This window comes from Molossus molossus, unplaced genomic scaffold (genome assembly GCF_014108415.1).
Source record: "Molossus molossus isolate mMolMol1 unplaced genomic scaffold, mMolMol1.p scaffold_m16_p_1, whole genome shotgun sequence".
NCBI classification, from domain to species: Eukaryota; Metazoa; Chordata; class Mammalia; order Chiroptera; family Molossidae; genus Molossus; species Molossus molossus.
The window spans coordinates 179802094-179818816 of NW_023425344.1; the positions used below are offsets into that span (position 1 = coordinate 179802094).

The following is a 16723-nucleotide window of genomic DNA, read 5'->3' on the forward strand; positions in this document are numbered from 1 at the left end:
TCGGTTGTGCAGGTGGCAGCCGCTCGATGTGTCCCTTCACATCAATGTTTCTCTCTCTCTCTCTGTTCCTCTCTCTCCCTCCCACTCTACCTGAAAAAAAAATGGAAAAATGTCCTCGGGTGAGGATTAAAAAAAACTAAAAACTAGTCTTTGCCACTGGGTTTCTGTTGTTGATGGCAAGATGCTTTGTGTCTTAGCCTCTGGGCCTTGTTTGACTGATTTCTGAAGCGGAACTGTGACCTTCATCTTTAAATTCTTAAGGACTGTTGGGAGGGAGGGAAGAAGGAAGGAAGGGATGGATGGATGGATGGATGGATGGATGGATGAGGTGTGTGGATAGAGTGTAGTGACTTAGGCTGCTAACCTTCTGGTATATCACTTCACCCCACCCCAACCCTCAGCACAGATATGCTCCGCACTCCATTCAGCTGGGACTCCTACAGGTTTTATCCACTTGGCTGCCAAGGAAAGCACCAGGCAATAGCCATGACTGGCTCCCAGAAAGCCCAGCTGACAAGAACTAGCTGTGACTGCACATACAATAGAGGTGTTGAAATGTCCCTCCTTCCAATATTCCTTGTCCGTGTCCCAGGGAGCCAGTTCCCTCTCAGCCCAGGATCCAGAGGCTCAGGGCAGGCCTGACAGTGCTGAGGTTGCTGAGCGTAGTCTCACAAGTCTTATTTCTGAGGCCGACTGAGTCTCCGGAGTTTCTTGAGTTGACTGAGTAGTTCAGAGATAAAAGGCTGAGGAAGAATGGGTAAGATTAAGGCATGGAGTCACACCCATCCACCATACTGTCCCCTGATCTCTCCCTGACCCCATCTCCCTAGAGCCAGGGAAGGGGGAAAAGATGCAGTACTAAGCTTTCCTTTCATTAGCTGCCTCCCCAGTGGGCCTCCTCTTACCCCCAGAACAGCAAGGCATCCTTACCTCTGTGGGGTGGGGACAGTCTTGGAGAAGAGTCTGGGTAGAAAAGAGCAAACAGTGAGTCCCTGAGCCACAGTACTTTCCCACAAGCCCCACTCATTCCAGGAATTATTCCCTCTGATGTGGTTCTCCCCATTTCACCCAAGGAGGCAAAGCCTGGGTTCCTGGGTTTCCCTTAATCCAAGCCCAGCTTCCAACCCCAACGCCTGGGCCTAGGGCTCAACCCCTCCCCCCCTCCATTCTACCTCCAGCTGCGTTTTCTGCTCCTCTGTGGATAGTTCCATGAGAGCCTCCAGGTCAATCTCAAGCTCAGAAGGGGTTGGTTGATCCTGTTTGGGAATCACAGGGGGCTCAGAGAGGCCTGGCCAGCTGGTGCTGGAGTGAAAGTTACTGCCAGGGCTCACCCATCCTCTACTATACTTTCCATGTTCAGTCTCTTTCCTCATCTTATTCAAAACATGCGTTCATTCTTCCATACCAGTTACTGAATACCTACTATGTTCTACCCGAACAGCACTACAATTCTTTAAAAACAGGATCTGCTTAATTTCAAAAGTTATATACATTGTTGTAAAATGGTGCAGCTGCTTTGGAAAACAGTTTGGCCGTTCCTTGAAATGTTAAATACGCAGTTATCATCTAACCCAGCAATTTCACTCCTAGGTCTATTCCCAAGATAAATGAAAACATAGGTCCACACAAAAATTTGCACATGAATGTTCATAGTAGCATCATTCATACTAACCAAAAAGTTGAAAACAACCCAAGTGTCCATCAATTGATGAATAGATGAATAAAATATGATGTAGCCGTATGTTATTCATCAAAGGAATAAAACACTAATTCATGTTACAACATAGATTGGAAACAATGTTAGTGAAATAAACCAGTTTAAAAAAAAGGCTACATATTATATGATTCAATTTGTATGAAATGTCCGAATAGGTAAATCTGGCTGGGAATGGTGGTGGTAGGGAATGAGGTATGACTGCTAATGAGTAGAGGTTTCTTTTAGGAGTGATAAAAAGGCCTAAAACTAGATTGTGATGGTTGTACAACCATGTGGACATACTTAAAACTATGGAATTTCCCACTTTGAGTGGGTGAATCATTTGGTATGTGAAATAAATCTATCTTTAAAAGTTATTACAGTCATTGAAAAAAATTTTAACTATAAAAGTTATAAAATTAAAAATGAAAGAAGCTCAAGAGAATAAGACAAGCCACAGAGTGGGAGAAAATATTTGCAAGAGATATATCTGATTAAGGACTGTTATCCAAAATATACAAAGAACTGCCCTGGCCAGTTTGGCTCAGCGGTTAGAGCGTCGGCCTGCGGTCCGGAGAGACCCGGGTTCGGTTCCCGCTAAGGGCACGTACCTCGGTTGCAGTTTGTCCCCGGCCCTGGTTGGTCGTGCGGGTGGCAGCCACTCGATGTGTCCCTTCACGTCGATGTTTCTCTCTCTCTCCCTTCCTCTCTCTCCCTCCCACTCTATCTGTACAAAAAATGGAAAAATATCCTCGGGTGAGGATAAAAAAAAAAAAACAACAAACAAAATATACAAAGAACTCTTGAAACTCCTAAATAAGGAAAGAACAATTAAAAAATGGGCAAAAGATCTGTATAGATGCCTCACCAAAGAAGATATGCCGATGGCACATAGCATCTGAGAAGATATTCAATATCATATGTCATTAAGGAATAGCAAATTAAACTAACAATTAGATACCTCTACACACCTATTAATATGGCAAGAATCTAAAACACTGACAACACCAAATGCTGGTGAGGACACAGGGCAATAGGAACTTTCATTCATTGCTGGTGGGAATGCAAAGTGGTACAGTCACTTTGGAAGACAGCCTAACAGTTTCTTACAAAACTAAACACAGGTCTGGCTGGTGTGGCTCAGTGGTTGAGCATTGACCCATTCACTAAGAGGTTGCTGGTTCAATTCCCAGTCAGGACATATGCCCAGGAGGGGGCATGCAGGAGGCAGCCAATCGATGTTCTCTCTCATCAATGTTTCTGTCTCTCTCTCCCTCTCACTTCCTCTCTCTCTAAAATCAATTAAGGAAAAAGAAAATTAAAAAACAAAACAAAACAAAAAAACTAAACACAGTCTTATCATACAATCCAGCAATTGTGTTCCTTGGTATTTACCCAAATGACTTGAAAACATTTCCACACAAAAACCTGCACACAGATGTTTATAGAAGCTTTATTCATAATTGCCAAAACTTGGATGCAACAAAGATGTCCTTCATTAGGTAAATGGATAGTAAACTGTGGTACCACCAGACAGTGGAATATTATTCAGCACCAAACAAAATGAGCTGTCAAGCCATGAAAAGATGTGGCAGAACCTTAAATGCATATTACTAAGTGAAAGCAGCCAATCTAAAAAGCCTACAAGTTGTATAATTCTAAATATATGACATTCTGGAAAAGGCAAAACTATAGAGACAGTGAAAAGATCAGTGGTTACCAGGGGTCGGGGGGAGGCTGGGATGAATAGGTAGTACACAGAATTTTTAGGGCAGTCAAACTACTCTGTGTAATATTATAATGGTGGATACATGTCAATATACATTTGTCAAAACCCATAGAATCCATAATACCAAGAGTGAGTCTGAATATAAAATATGGACTTGGGGTGATTGGGATGTATTGATGTAAGTTCATCAGCTGTAACAAATGCACTGCTCTAGTGAGGGACATTGATAGTAAAGGAGACAATGATGTGTGGGAACAGGGAAAATAATGAAACTCTCTGTACATTCTGCTCACTTCTCCTGTAAATCTAAAAATTACAATCCATTAAAAAAAAAAAAAAAAAAAGTGAACTCATCCTGGCCAGTTTGGCTCAGCGGTTAGAGCATCGGCCCATGGACCAAAGGGTTACAGGTTTGATTCCCAGTTAGGGGCACATACCTCAGTTGCAGGTTTGATCCCCAGCTCTGGTGGGGGGTCATGCAGGAGGCAACCAATTGATGTGTCTCTCTCACATCGATGTTTCTCTCTCTCTCTCTTTCTCCCTCCCTTTCACTCTAAAAAATCAATAGAAAAATATCCTCAGATGAGTATTAATAATAAATAAATAAATAAATAAATAAATAAATAAATAAGAACTTAAGGGCCAAGATTTATTTTATTTATTTATTTTATTTTTAATTTTATTTTTGTTACAGATATTTCTCCTTTTTTACCCCACTGACACCCTCCTCCCTATCCCCCCCATCCCGTCCCCGGCTTTGTTGTCCATGTCCATTGGTTATGCATACATGCATATAAGTTCTGTGGTTTATCTCTTCCCTCCCAAAGGCCAAGATTTAATAAACTAAATAATTTTTTACTGCTTCATCAAGGACTTTCTTAAGTGAAAGTGGCATGGTAGTAAAGAACATGATTACTAGTACAGATTGGTGTCACTATTTTTTAAAACTTTACTGAGGTGACATTGGTTAATAAAATTATATAAATTTCAGGTGTACAGTTCTATAATACATCATCTGTGTATTGTATTGTGTGTTCCCCACCCCAAGTCAAATCTCCTTCTATCACCATTTATCTCCTCTGTACCCTCTTCTACCTCCTCCCAAACCCTTTTCCCTCTGGTAATTACCATACTGTTGTCTGTGTCTATGAGTCTTTTTTCTTTTTCTTTTTTTGCTTTTTTGCCTTAATCCCTTCACCTTTTTCACCCAGACCCCCAACTCCCTCCCCTCTGACAGCTGCCAGTCTGTTCTCTGTATCTATGAGTCTATTTCTATTTTGTCCGTTAGTTTATTTTGTTCACTAGATTCCATATATGAATGAAATCATGTGGTACTTATCTTTCTCTAACTGGCTTATTTCATGAGCATAATACTCTCTAAGTCCATCCATGCTGTCACAAAAGGTAAGATTTCCTTATTTTTTTAAATATGTTTTTATTATTATTTTTTTTAGAGAGAGATAGAAACATCGATAAGAGAGAGATACATCAACCAGCTTCCTCCTGCACACCCTCCATCGGGGATGGAGCCCACAACCCGGGGATGTGCCCTGGACCGGGAATTGAACTAGGACCCATCAGTCCATGGGACGATGCTCAATCCACTGAGCCACACTAGTCAGGCGAGATTTCCTTCTTTTTACAACCAAGTAGTACTCCATTGTGTAAATGTACCTCAGCTTTTTGATACACTCACCTACTAATGGACACTTGGGGTGCTTCCAGATCTTGGCTATTGTAAACAGTGCTGCAATGAACATAGGGGTGCATGGTGTCACTTTTTTTTGTTGTTAATCCTCACCTGAGGATATTTGTCCACTGATGTTTAGACAGAGTGGAAGGGAGGGAGGGAAAGAGAGAGAAAGAGAGAAACATTGATGTGAGAGAGACACATCGACTTGTTGCCTACCATATGACCCCAACCATGGTCAGGAATCGAACCCACAACCCAAGTACATGCTTTTGCCCAGAATCAAAACTTTGACCCTTCAGTCCAAGGGCGAATGCTATAACTATCATTGCTGTTGCATCATCAGTACAAGGCAAGCAACATCTTACTAATATTGTGAAAATAATCACAGGCCCCCTGAAATGGTCTTGGGAACCCCTGGAGTCACCATAACACACTTCAAGAACTACTGCCTTATCCATTTTTCTATTGATTTGTTCAGTTTTTCTTACTGATAAAAAAAAAAATTTTGGATTAGCCCTAGCATTCCACAGATGATAGAAATATTTGTTTGGGTGAGGAGTTCGGGAAATAGGTATATGTGTTTATATAGTTAAATCTAATGGTCTTTTCCAGTTTAGGTTTTGCTTCCTTTTTTAAAAAAATGCTTAACAAGTTCTTTCCACACTGACTTGGATAAATACTTGATATTCACCTTTACATTTTTCTAGAGATCTAATAACTTCATCATTTTCACGTGATTATTTAATCCTTTGGAATCTATTCAACAAATACTTGTCAAGTGGCTACTATTAACCTGGCGCTGTGAACTTGGGAACTTCAGTGGACAAAACAAAGAACCTGCCCCCAAAGAGCTTATATGTCAGGGACAGTTGAGTAGACATAATAAAAAGATATATTTACCCTGGCCGGTTTGGCTCAGCGGTTAGAGCATTGGCCTGCGGTCCAGAGGCCCGAATTCGGTCCCCGCTAAGGGCGCGTACCTCAGTGGCAGTTTGTCCCCAGCCCTGGTTGGGTCATGCGGGTGACAGCCATTCGATGTGTCCCTTTCACATCGATGTTTCTCTCTCTCCCTCCTGCTCTGTCTGAACAAAAAATGAAAAAATGTCCTCGGGTGAGGATAAAAAAAAAAAAGAGAGAGAGAGAGATATACTAAGTAATTAAATTGTGTTATTTGATTAAAGGTAAGGGCTAGTGGAGGAACTTTTTGGATGATGAAAATGTCCCATATCTTGATTGGGGTAGTGGAAAAATATAAAAAGTGCATTTAAATGTAGACTTCATTAGGGAAAATTTAATTTTTGTCAGTTACACTTCTATAAATTTATTTTTATTTTTTTATTTTTATCCTCACCCAAAGACATTTTTTTTTTTGTATTTATCTTCAGATAGAGAGGGAGGAAGGGGGGGAGAGAAACATCTACGTGACAGAGACACCCACTTGACCCCAACTGGGGCGGGGATAAACTGCAACCGAGGTATGTGCCCTTAGCAGGAACTGAACCCCGGAGTCTCCAGTCCGCAGGCCAACGCTCTAACCACTGAGCAAAACAGCCAGGGCATAAATTGATTTTTTTTAAAAGGAAAGAAAAAGAAGTCTCATCTACCCTCTCACTCTTCCCACTACCAATGGGTAACCCCTATTAACAGTTTTGTTTCTTCTATACCTTTTTCAAAATAAACAGGGTTCTAAGTTAGCTCTTTCACCTTGAGCTCTAGACTTTCCCCTTTGCTTCCTTGGCTTCTAGCTTTTCTGATTCACCATTTATTCATTTAATGCATATTTATTGAGAGAATGCTATGCACTAAGCATTGTGATGAGTATTGGGGCCATAAAAGCAAGACAGACAGACATGATTCTGTCCTTAAAAAACTTCTAGTCCTTTGGGGGACACAGACAAGTGAAAAGGCAGTTGCAATACAGAGTGATAGGCACTCTTATGAGATACTCTGGGAGAGTATGGAAGGGGAACCTAACCAGGCCTGTGGGTCAGGAAGGCTTCCTGGAAGGAAGTGACCTCTAATCTGAGACCAGAAGTCTGAGTACGAGTTAGCCAGGTATTTATCTTCTGTTCATGATGGAGTAACAGGGATGAGATTTATTCTCCCAACATAAGTAACTAGAAAACTAGACAAAAATATATGAACAATATTTTTAAATACTGGACAAGAGGTAGCTCAGAAATACCTGAGACAAGGGAAATAAAAGAAGTAAACTCTAGCCCTGGCCAGTTTGGCTCAACGGTTAGAGTGTCAGCCTGCAGACCAAAGGGTCTCAGGTTCGATTCCTGGTCAAGGGCATATACCTGGATTGCAGGTTTGATCCCTGGCCCCAGTTAGAGTTGTACAGGAGGCAACCAATCAATGTGTCTCTCTCACCTCACATCAATGTCTCTGTCTCTGTCTCTGTCTCTCTCCCTTCCTCCCTCCCTTCCTCCCTTCTTCCCTCCTTCCCTCCCTTCCACTCTATCTAAAAATCAATGGAAAAATATCCTCAAGCCCCGGCCGGTTTGGCTCAGCGGTTAGAGCCTCGGCCTGCGGTCCAGAGAGACCCGGGTTCGGTTCCTGTTGAGGGCACGTACCTCGGTTGCAGTTTGTCCCTGGCCCTGGTTGGGTCATGCAGGAGGCAGCTACTCCATGTGTCCCTTTCACGTCAATCTCTCTCTCTCTCCCCCCCCCGCCTTCCCACTCTATCTGAACAAAAAATAAAAAAATGTCCTCAGGTTGAGGATAAAAAAAAAAAGAAAAGAAAAGAAAAGATAAATAAATAAATAAATAAATAAAAAATATCCTCAAGTGAGGAGAAAGAAAGAAAGGAAGAAAGAAAGAAAGGATAACCTATAAAACTAGGAGAAAAATCAATTAATATAATCAGACCCAGAAATGACAGAGGTGATGGAACAAGCAGACAAGGGAAACATAAACATAGTAATGATGAAAATGGAAGATAAGAGAAAGAACCAAACTTCTAGAGAAGAAAATTACAATATTTTAGATGAAAATTTCACTGGATGGAATTAACAGCATACTTGCAGAAAAAAAAGGATCAATTGAACTGGAAAATATAGCAAAAGAAACTAGTCAAAATGAAGCACAGAAAGAAAGAAACCTGGATGGAGGGGAAAGGGTACAGAACAGAGCTTTGGTGACCTGTGGAATGATATTAAGTGGTGTACATACATGTAATTGAAATCCCAGAAGTTGGAGGGTGATATTATTATATAGAATAAAGATATATTCTACTGATTAGCCCTGGCCGGTTTGGCACTGCGGTTAGAGTGTCCACCTGCGGTCCGGAGAGACCCGGGTTCGGTTCCCGCTAAGGGCACGTACCCTGGTTGCAGTTTGTCCCCGGTCCTGGTTAGTCGTGCGGGTGGCAGCCACTTGATGTGTCCCTTTCACATCGATGTTTCCCTCTCTCTCTCTTCCTCTCTCTCCCTCCCACTCTGTCTGTACAAAAAATGTAAAAATGTCCTCGAATGAGGATAAAAAAAAAGATATATTCTACTGATTAGAATTCTGCCTCTAAAAAGTATTAGTGCAGCCAAAAGACACCATTTTAAAAAAATCCTCACCTGAGGATATGTTTATTATTTTAGAGAGGGAGGAAGGGAGAGAAAGAGAGGAACATCTGTGTGAGAGAGAAACACATGTAACTGCCCTGATCAGGGATAGAACCTGCATCCTAGGTATGTGCCCTGACTGGGAATCGAACCTACAGCTCTTTGGTGTAGGGGATGATGCTCCAACAAACAGCCTCCTGGCTAGCCCCCCCCCCCCCCCCGCAAAACATTTTTATATAACTTGTGATGTTAGCTATATACATATTGAATATAAGGTACGTACATTACCTAGGGTCAGACTGCCACTGCAGTCTGGAGTTGAGAAATGGGCTGCTATCAAAATGCAGACATTCTTTCTGTTTTTTGTGTGTATGTGTGTGTTTTGAATTCTCAGAAAATGAGCAGATATATCAAACAATTCCTGCTGAGATGAACAAATGTGGTACTCTTGTGACTTTATATTATGTGTAGTGGTATCCTGCCAGATGCTGCCGTATTTGACCCATTTCTCACCTCCATCTCCGCTCAGTCCCCCTTACTCCTGATCTCTCGCCCATGGGACCAGCAATGGAGTAAGGCTCAGAGATGAGCTAACAATGTTTGTTTCACAAATTCATTGACAATACTTTTTTTAAGTTGAAAGGTAAATAGATTGTTTTTTCAAATCTCACGACGTTAAAAGGGCTGCATCAAAATACTAGCTGAAACCAGGAAAAGATAGTGTCATGAAATCCACGGGAAAAGAATGTTTCGAAAATCTGGGGTGGTCAACAGTGACCCCTGCTGTGTACATTAGATTTAGTCCAAGGCAGTGATTGGTGACCTTGGCAAGAGCTCTCAATCGAGCGTTAGGAACAGAAGCCAGAATTTGACGGTTTGAATGGTGATAGGAAGCAGAAAGATAAATAAAAGATGTGAGTGTGGAGAAATCCTTTAAGTAGTCTTATTGTAAAGGAGACATGAAATATGGGATGGTATTTAGAGGGAGGCACATTGTTGAGCGAGAGTCTTTATTTTATTTTATCTTTTTTATTCCTCACGGGAGGATATTTTTCTATTTATCATCAGACAGAGTGGGAGGGAAGGAGAGAGAGAGACAGAGAGAAACATTGATGTGATAGAACCACATGGACTGGTTGCCTCCCACATGACCCAACCAGGGCTGGGGACGAACCACAACCAAGGTATGTGCTCTTGACCAGAATCAAATCCACGACTCATTGGGCCAATGCTCTATCACTGAGCCAGACTGGCCAGAACAAGCAAGAGTCTTTTTATTTTTATTTATTTTTAATTTTTTTCTTTATTGATTTTAGAGAGAGAGGAAGGGAGAGGGAGAGAAACATCGATTAGAGAGAACATCAATTGGCCACCTCCTGCATGTTCCCCACTGGGATCAGGCCCACAACCTGGGCATGTGCCCTGACTCGGAATTGAACCAGCGACCTCTTGGTGCATGACTTGATGCTCAACCACTGAGCCACACTGGCCGAGCAGCAAGAGTCTTTTTAAAATAGGAGAAATTTATGAATGTTTAAGTCCCTGCTTAGTAGCCAAATCCACATTGCCCCTCTGGACAACAGAAACTCTAGGGACCAAAATCTGCTTCCTCTGAAGACCCCAAAGCAGGCTGTACACCCAGTGGGAAGAGGTGGGACCTCCAACAAAGAAAGTTTGGGTCCTATTAAAAAAACTAAACAAGTAGTGATGCATCCCTGGAACGATTTCCAGTCGTGCCATTTAAGGACATGCAGGGGAGAGCCCTCGTGGGGGTGAGGGGCTCCGTGAAGTTAGAACTGGGGTAGGGTAAGCCTGGAGCCTCTGTTGCTTCAGTCTCTGCCCAAGGTAATCAGTCACTTGGGGCTTCCCCAGTCACTTGGCAGCTTCCTGCTGAAAATAGTAGGGATTGGGAGAGGAACTGCCACCTGGCACCTTTGGACAATTGCCATGGCAACTGCAGGCCAGGTGTTTTATTTTGGTCATTGCCTGGGAGCAGTCCTCGAACATGTCCTGTTTGAAATGTTACGAGCTCATTATTGTACAGCTTTCCCCCTTCCCTTAATCTTGCACAAGATTTGGCTAGTGTCTTTCTTTAATGCCTGGAAGGACTGCCCCTGCGGTGTCCGAAATATGAGACTTTTCATGTAAGTGCACAACAATCTGAAATCAAAACTGACCCAGAGAGGGAAGGTGCTGGCAGTGCTGACAGGCAGTAGAGGTGTCCTGCAAGGTCAGAGCAGACACAGGCCAAAAAAGTCTGCCTCTCCCACTCCCAGCTTCAGGACACCTCCCACCGACCCCAGGACGCAGCAGGGGACATAGTTAACACCTGGACCGAACGGATACATGAGCCTCATAAGACAGCCTGGATCGCATGGATGACTCATCCCCACCCCAACCACGGGGCTGCTGGCACAGCCCTTTCCTGAAAGAATCACAGGCCCTTACTGCCCTCAAGAGAAGAAAAAAAAAGGACCTGAGAGAAAGGAGAAACAAGGACCATGGTATGTGGACAAGGAGGACTTCTAGTTCCTTGTGCAGTGGTTCTCTGCTGGCCTCACACTAGAGTCAACTGTGGAGCTTATAAAAAAGACAGTCCCTGGGCCCCACCCTAGTAGATTTACATTAAAGTCTGTTGATGAGCAGCCAGGGCATTGGTTTTTTCCTGAAGCACTTCAGGTGTGTGGAGAACCACTCAGGTACCGCAGCTTCCTAGTTGTGTGACCTTGGGCTAGTTACTCAACATCTCTAAGCCTCCATTTTCTCCATGGCGAAACAGGACCCACCTTACGGAGTTGTGGGGAGGCCGAATAAAATAATGCATGTCAAAGGCTGGCACTGTGCCTAGCACATGCTTAAGTGCTCAAAATGTTATTCTTGTTAAAGCAGCGGTTGCTACCACTCTAAGATCCCAGTTTGGAGATATCTGAGTATTTCCCATGACAAAGGGGCCAAGACCCCTCCTTTTCCCGGGGTGAAATTGAGGGTAATCAGTTAGAGCCAGGGCCAAGGCTAGATCAGCTGCTGCTGTTAGTGCTGGTTGCTCTGATGTTTTGGTCCCGTTCTGTCCATTCTGAAACAATGAAAATGTTCTATATCTCTGTTGATAATATGGTAGCTCCTGGCCACATGGGGCTATTAGGTAGTTGAGATGTGGCTAGTGTAACTGAGAAACTCAACTTTAAATTTTATTTAATTTTCATTCATTTGTTAAATAGATACACATGGCTGATATCTACATTGGACAGTGTAGCTTTAGATGTGTATGTGTTGAGGATAAGATAAAGAAAGACAAAAAAGAAAGAAAAATAGCCATTCTAGTATATCGTTTGAGAATCAAAAAATCTCAAAAGGAGCTATTGATAGGCATTTATAGCCCTGTTTTTATTTATTTTTATTTTATTTATTTATTTTTTTTTTTTGTTCAGATAGAGAGGGAGGGAGAGAGAGGAAGGGAGAGAGAGAGAGAAACATCGACGTGAAGGGACACATCGAGCGGCTGCCACCCGCACGACCAACCAGGGCCGGGGATAAACTGCAACCGAAGCACGTGCCCTTAGCGGGAACCGAACCCGGGTCTCTCCGGACCGCAGGCCGACGCTCTAACCGCTGAGCCAAACCGGCCAGTATAGCCCTGTTTTTAGATTAGGAAACCAAGTCTCAGAGATGGTAAAACAGATGCCCCAAATTATGAAGGGAGTTAGAGGCAGAGCCCAGACCGGAGGGGTCAGATTTCTGGGCTACAAACCCATGCTTCACCTGTTGGGAAATGCTTCCTCTTCATGAGAGCATCTCACATCCGCCCTCCAGCTCCTCCTGAGGTTTCAGAGCAGGCTCTTAGCCCCCTGGCCAGGCCTCAGGCCCCCACGTCTCCCCACCCTCCCCCGTGATACCCACCTGGAAGAGCTCCTGAAGCTTCGCATCCACCCACTGCTCCATCTCCAGCCAGCGCTGGAGCTGCCCCCGGTCATACTTCACTGTCAGCCGGCTTGGTCTCCGGGACCTGGACACTTTGGAGGGGTCAGGGTGGGACTTGGACTCTGAATCTGTGGATGACGTCCTTCTTCTCCCAGAAGCCCATTGGACCCTCTTACTTGGGCTCTCCCTGTCAGGCTTGGGAGAGGTGCAGGAAGCAGGGCTTGAAGACAGCATGGAAGAATTGGCCTGGCCAAGGAGCTGGGATAAACTGCTACTCAGAGCAAAGGTACCAGGGAAGTGAGCAGAGAGAAAACAGGAGAGGCCAGCAGGGAAGAAAGGTGAGAGGGAGGGAGGGCCAAGGCTCTGGGAGGGGCAGGGGTCAAAGATCAACAGTCCTTTGTCTGGTACTAGAAATGTCAGGCTCTTGGTTCCCGGCTGCCAGTGAGTGGCACTCCTGAGCTGAATGGTGCCCCAGCCTGCCTTTTGGCAGCTCTTGAGGGCCAAAGTGACATAAACTGCAAATGAGCAAAGGTCAAGAGGGTGCCATGCCTCGGGAGGAGGAAGGGGCCCTTGGGTGCTGAGGGTGCAGGGCTATGATCTGGGTTCTATGACCAGCTCTGAACAGGACCAGAGTAACAGTCGTCAGAGAGTCCTCTGCATTCCACCTCCCTGTGACTAGATCTACCTGAAGTCAGACGGATCCTGCAGGAGCAGTGTCCCTGGCTGCTCAGAGTGTGGCAGTGCTGGGAGCAGTCTGGCCAGGGATAGTTAGAGGGGTAGTTATCTGTGGTCCTCATGGTGTCAGTGCCCTCTTGTATCTGGTTGTGTCTGAATGTGAGCTCCCTTTAGGAATACGTGAGGGAAAGGGTGCTCCTGCATTAGCCTGGCCCTATGTGCTTGGAAAGGCAAGTTTATCAAACTCGTCTCCAATTTCCTTTCCCCAGAAGCAACTGCTTAGGAAGCCATGTTTTTCATCACATGACTCTCCCCACTCAGGTTCTTGCTGACACAAAGGAAACCTGCAGACTAATTTTTACCCAGGTGCCAAGGACTATTACTTCTAGACATGCTTACATTCTTTTTTATTTTATTTTATTATTATTTTTTTATCCTCATCCTAGGACATTTTTTATTTTTTATTCAGACAGAGCAGGAGGGAGAGAGAGGAAGAGAGAGAGAGAAATATCGACACATCGAGTGGCTGCCACCCACACGACCCAACCAGGGCCGGGGACAAACCTCAGCCAAGGTACATGCCCTTAGCGGGAACCGAACTCTGGTCTCTGTGGACCACAGGCTGACACTCTAACTGCTGAGCCAAACCGGCCAGGGCAAGACATGCTTACATTCTTAAGGAATGGTATTTTTGTTTGTTTAGTCCTTTGTAACAAACATTTCTAAACTTTTTAGAAAAGTTACAGACCTCTAATTTTTTTAAATTGCTTTTTAGAGAGAGGAAGGGAGAGAAAAACATTGATTTGTTGTTCTGCTTATTTATGTATTCATTGGTTGATTCTTATATGTGCCCTGACTGGGGATCGAACTCACAACCTTAGCATATAGAGTCAGTGTTCTAACCAACTGAGCTACCCGGTAAGGGCTATTTTTTTTTTTTAAGTGAATAGCTCAGAATGACAAACAAATGGCCCAGCTGGTTTGGCTCACTGGTTGAGCATTGACCCATGCACCAAGAGGTTGCTGGTTTGATTCCCAGTCAGGGCACATGCCCAGGTTGTGGGCCAAATCCCCAGTGGGGAGCATGCAGGAGGCGGCCAATCGATGTTCCCTCTTATCAATGTTTCTATCTCTCTCTTCATCTCCCTTCCTCTCTCTCTGTATCAATAAAGAAAAAATATATATTTTAAAAAAGGACAAACAAATGAAAATGAAAGTTTCTCTTCTTTCCCCAGCTCCATTCCCCAGAGGCAACCCCCACCAACAGCTTGTTTTTAGTTCTCCTGTGATCACCAATATCCTTGTATGTAATATCATAAATGTATTAATGTATTTTATTATATTTTTTTTATCCTCACCTGAGGACATTTTTCCATATTTTATTCAGATAGAACGGGAGAGAGAGAGAGGAAGAGAGAGAAACATCAACATGAAAGGGACACATCGAGTGGCCACCACCCGCACGACCCAACCAGGGCCAGGGACAAACTGCAGCCAAGGTACATGCCCTTAGCGGGAACCAAACCCCGGTCTCTACGGACCGCAGGCTGACACTCTAATCGCTGAGCCAAACCGCCCAGGGCTCATAAATGTATTTTAGACAGTATCTCTTATCGCCTCAATATGAAGGATGAGAAATGAACTCTCTCACACTAACTCCATCTCCTTTACTTTCCACATTTCAATTTTTGTTTATATATTTCCTTGTAGGTCTGGTATCAGTTGCCTTTATGTTGAATTTCTGTTTCCAATGTATTGACTTCAACCATCATACACACTGACTCCTAAAAAACAGCTTTAGCCCTGGCCCATTTGGCTCAGCGGTTGAGCGTCGGCCTGCGGACCAGAGAGTCCCGGGTTCGGTTCCCGCCAGGGGCACGTACCAAAAAAAACCCACAGCTTTAGACAAAGGCCAACAGGGCCTTAAGTTAACAGGGTGGCAGGTGTTCGAGGGCTGGAAGCCAGGTTGGTAGCCTGGAAAAGCCAAGGCTCTGGAGAAAGACTGACAGATCTGAGTTCAAACTCAGCTTTGCCCTGCATTGGTTTCACAAGCTTTTTAAGTCTGTTTTCTCATCTGCAAAGTGGGATTGGGGAGGATTAAATGAGATGATGGATGTAAACATTTAGCATGGTGTCCAAAACAGAGTCCTTTCTTAGTAGACATCCATTCCCTTCCTTCCTTCACTTTCCATTCTCCCTGCCTTCCTGGTGAGGCTCTGTCCGGGAAAGGCTGGCCCTGGGACCTCGCCGTGACTTCTTCCTGGCCCTCTTTGGAAGAGGGTGAAAATTAGCAGGGGTAGGGAGGTTTGCAAAATGGATCCTGTAAACTCTCCTGTTACTTTGACACTCTGTGATGGGCAGACATTATTATGATAGTCCCTTCCCTCTTCTGTTTCTTGTCTGCTGAAGGATTTGAGAGCCCTTTCAGGAAAAGAAACCAGGTCAGAAGAGTCAGTAGTTTTTGTCACTCATTAACTCATTCATTTAACAAAAATTTTATGAGTTCCTCTAGTAGGCCAAATATTATGCTCAGAACCAGGGACTGCTGATCCAAAAGAGACACAGTCCCTAACTTCATAGAACTTACCATCTAGTGTGAAAATAAACAAACATTAATCAGTTAATCAAATAAATGTAAAACTGCAACTATATTTAGTGACCTAATGAAAAAGTCAGAAGTGCTATAAGAATGTTTAGTAAGGATATGACCTAGTGAGTAATAACATTTGAACTTAAATCTGTAGGATGAGTAGGAGTTAACCAGGCACAGGGGCCAGCAGGAGTGGATCTGGCAGAAGGCAGAGCATATGCAAAGCCCCTGTGGCAGGAAGGAGATGATGAGTACAAAGACTAAGAGAGTCTAAGGGCTTGGAACAGAGAGGAGGGGAGCCAAGAGCAGAAGGTGTGGACTCGTCTTAATAGGGCCCAGTGAATCATATTAAGGAGTTTTGCGTCAGTATCCTAAGAGCACTGGGAATCACTACAAAATCTTAAGCAATGGTTGTTGGGCAGGCTGACTTGTTCAGATTTAAAGATCACCCTGGTAGTTGAATAGAGAGAGGATCAGAGGATGCAGAGGGCCAGAGAAGACCAATTAAGAGGCCATCACTATAGGACTTGCCTAGGAGAGGTAGTGTCGTTGATAGTCAGAAGGGAACAGATTGGAGAGATACTTAAGGGGTAATATTTGACAGAACTTGGTGATGAATTGAGAACACATAAATATGCAAACTTCATGGATGCCTACATTGGGATATAGGTTCATGCATGGAGACTTTTTTTAATTAAAAAAAATTTTTTCTTTATTGATCTGAGAGAGAGAGAAACATTGATGAGAGAGAACATCAATTGGCTGCCTCCTGCATGCCCCCCACAACCTGGGCATGTGCCCTGATCAGGAATCAAACTGGCGACCACTTGGTGCATGGGTCAATGCCCAACCACTGAGCCAC

The 16723-nt window shown here is 43.9% G+C and overlaps 1 protein-coding gene across 1 annotated transcript; it reads right to left on the reverse strand.

Annotated features, from left to right (window-relative positions):
- Positions 1–677: 677 nt before the first annotated feature.
- PPP1R14D (protein phosphatase 1 regulatory inhibitor subunit 14D) lies at positions 678–12830 on the reverse strand. The gene is made up of 4 exons (XM_036246806.1): positions 12576–12830; positions 1173–1256; positions 931–963; positions 678–743 (listed from the first exon to the last, which is right to left on the reverse strand). Exons 1-4 carry the CDS (start codon positions 12828–12830, stop codon positions 678–680), a joined length of 438 nt encoding a protein of 145 aa, XP_036102699.1.
- Positions 12831–16723: the final 3893 nt, after the last annotated feature.

Coding starts and splice junctions, on each gene's coding strand:
- PPP1R14D (XM_036246806.1), bottom strand. CDS start 12,830: ATGCTGTCTTCAAGCCCTGCTTCCTGCACCTCTCCCAAGCCTGACAGG. Junction 964..1,172: donor AGCAGAAAACGCAGCTGGAG/GTAGAATGGAGG, acceptor TTTTCTACCCAG/ACTCTTCTCCAAGACTGTCC. Junction 744..930: donor ACTGTCCCCACCCCACAGAG/GTAAGGATGCCT, acceptor ATTCTTCCTCAG/CCTTTTATCTCTGAACTACT.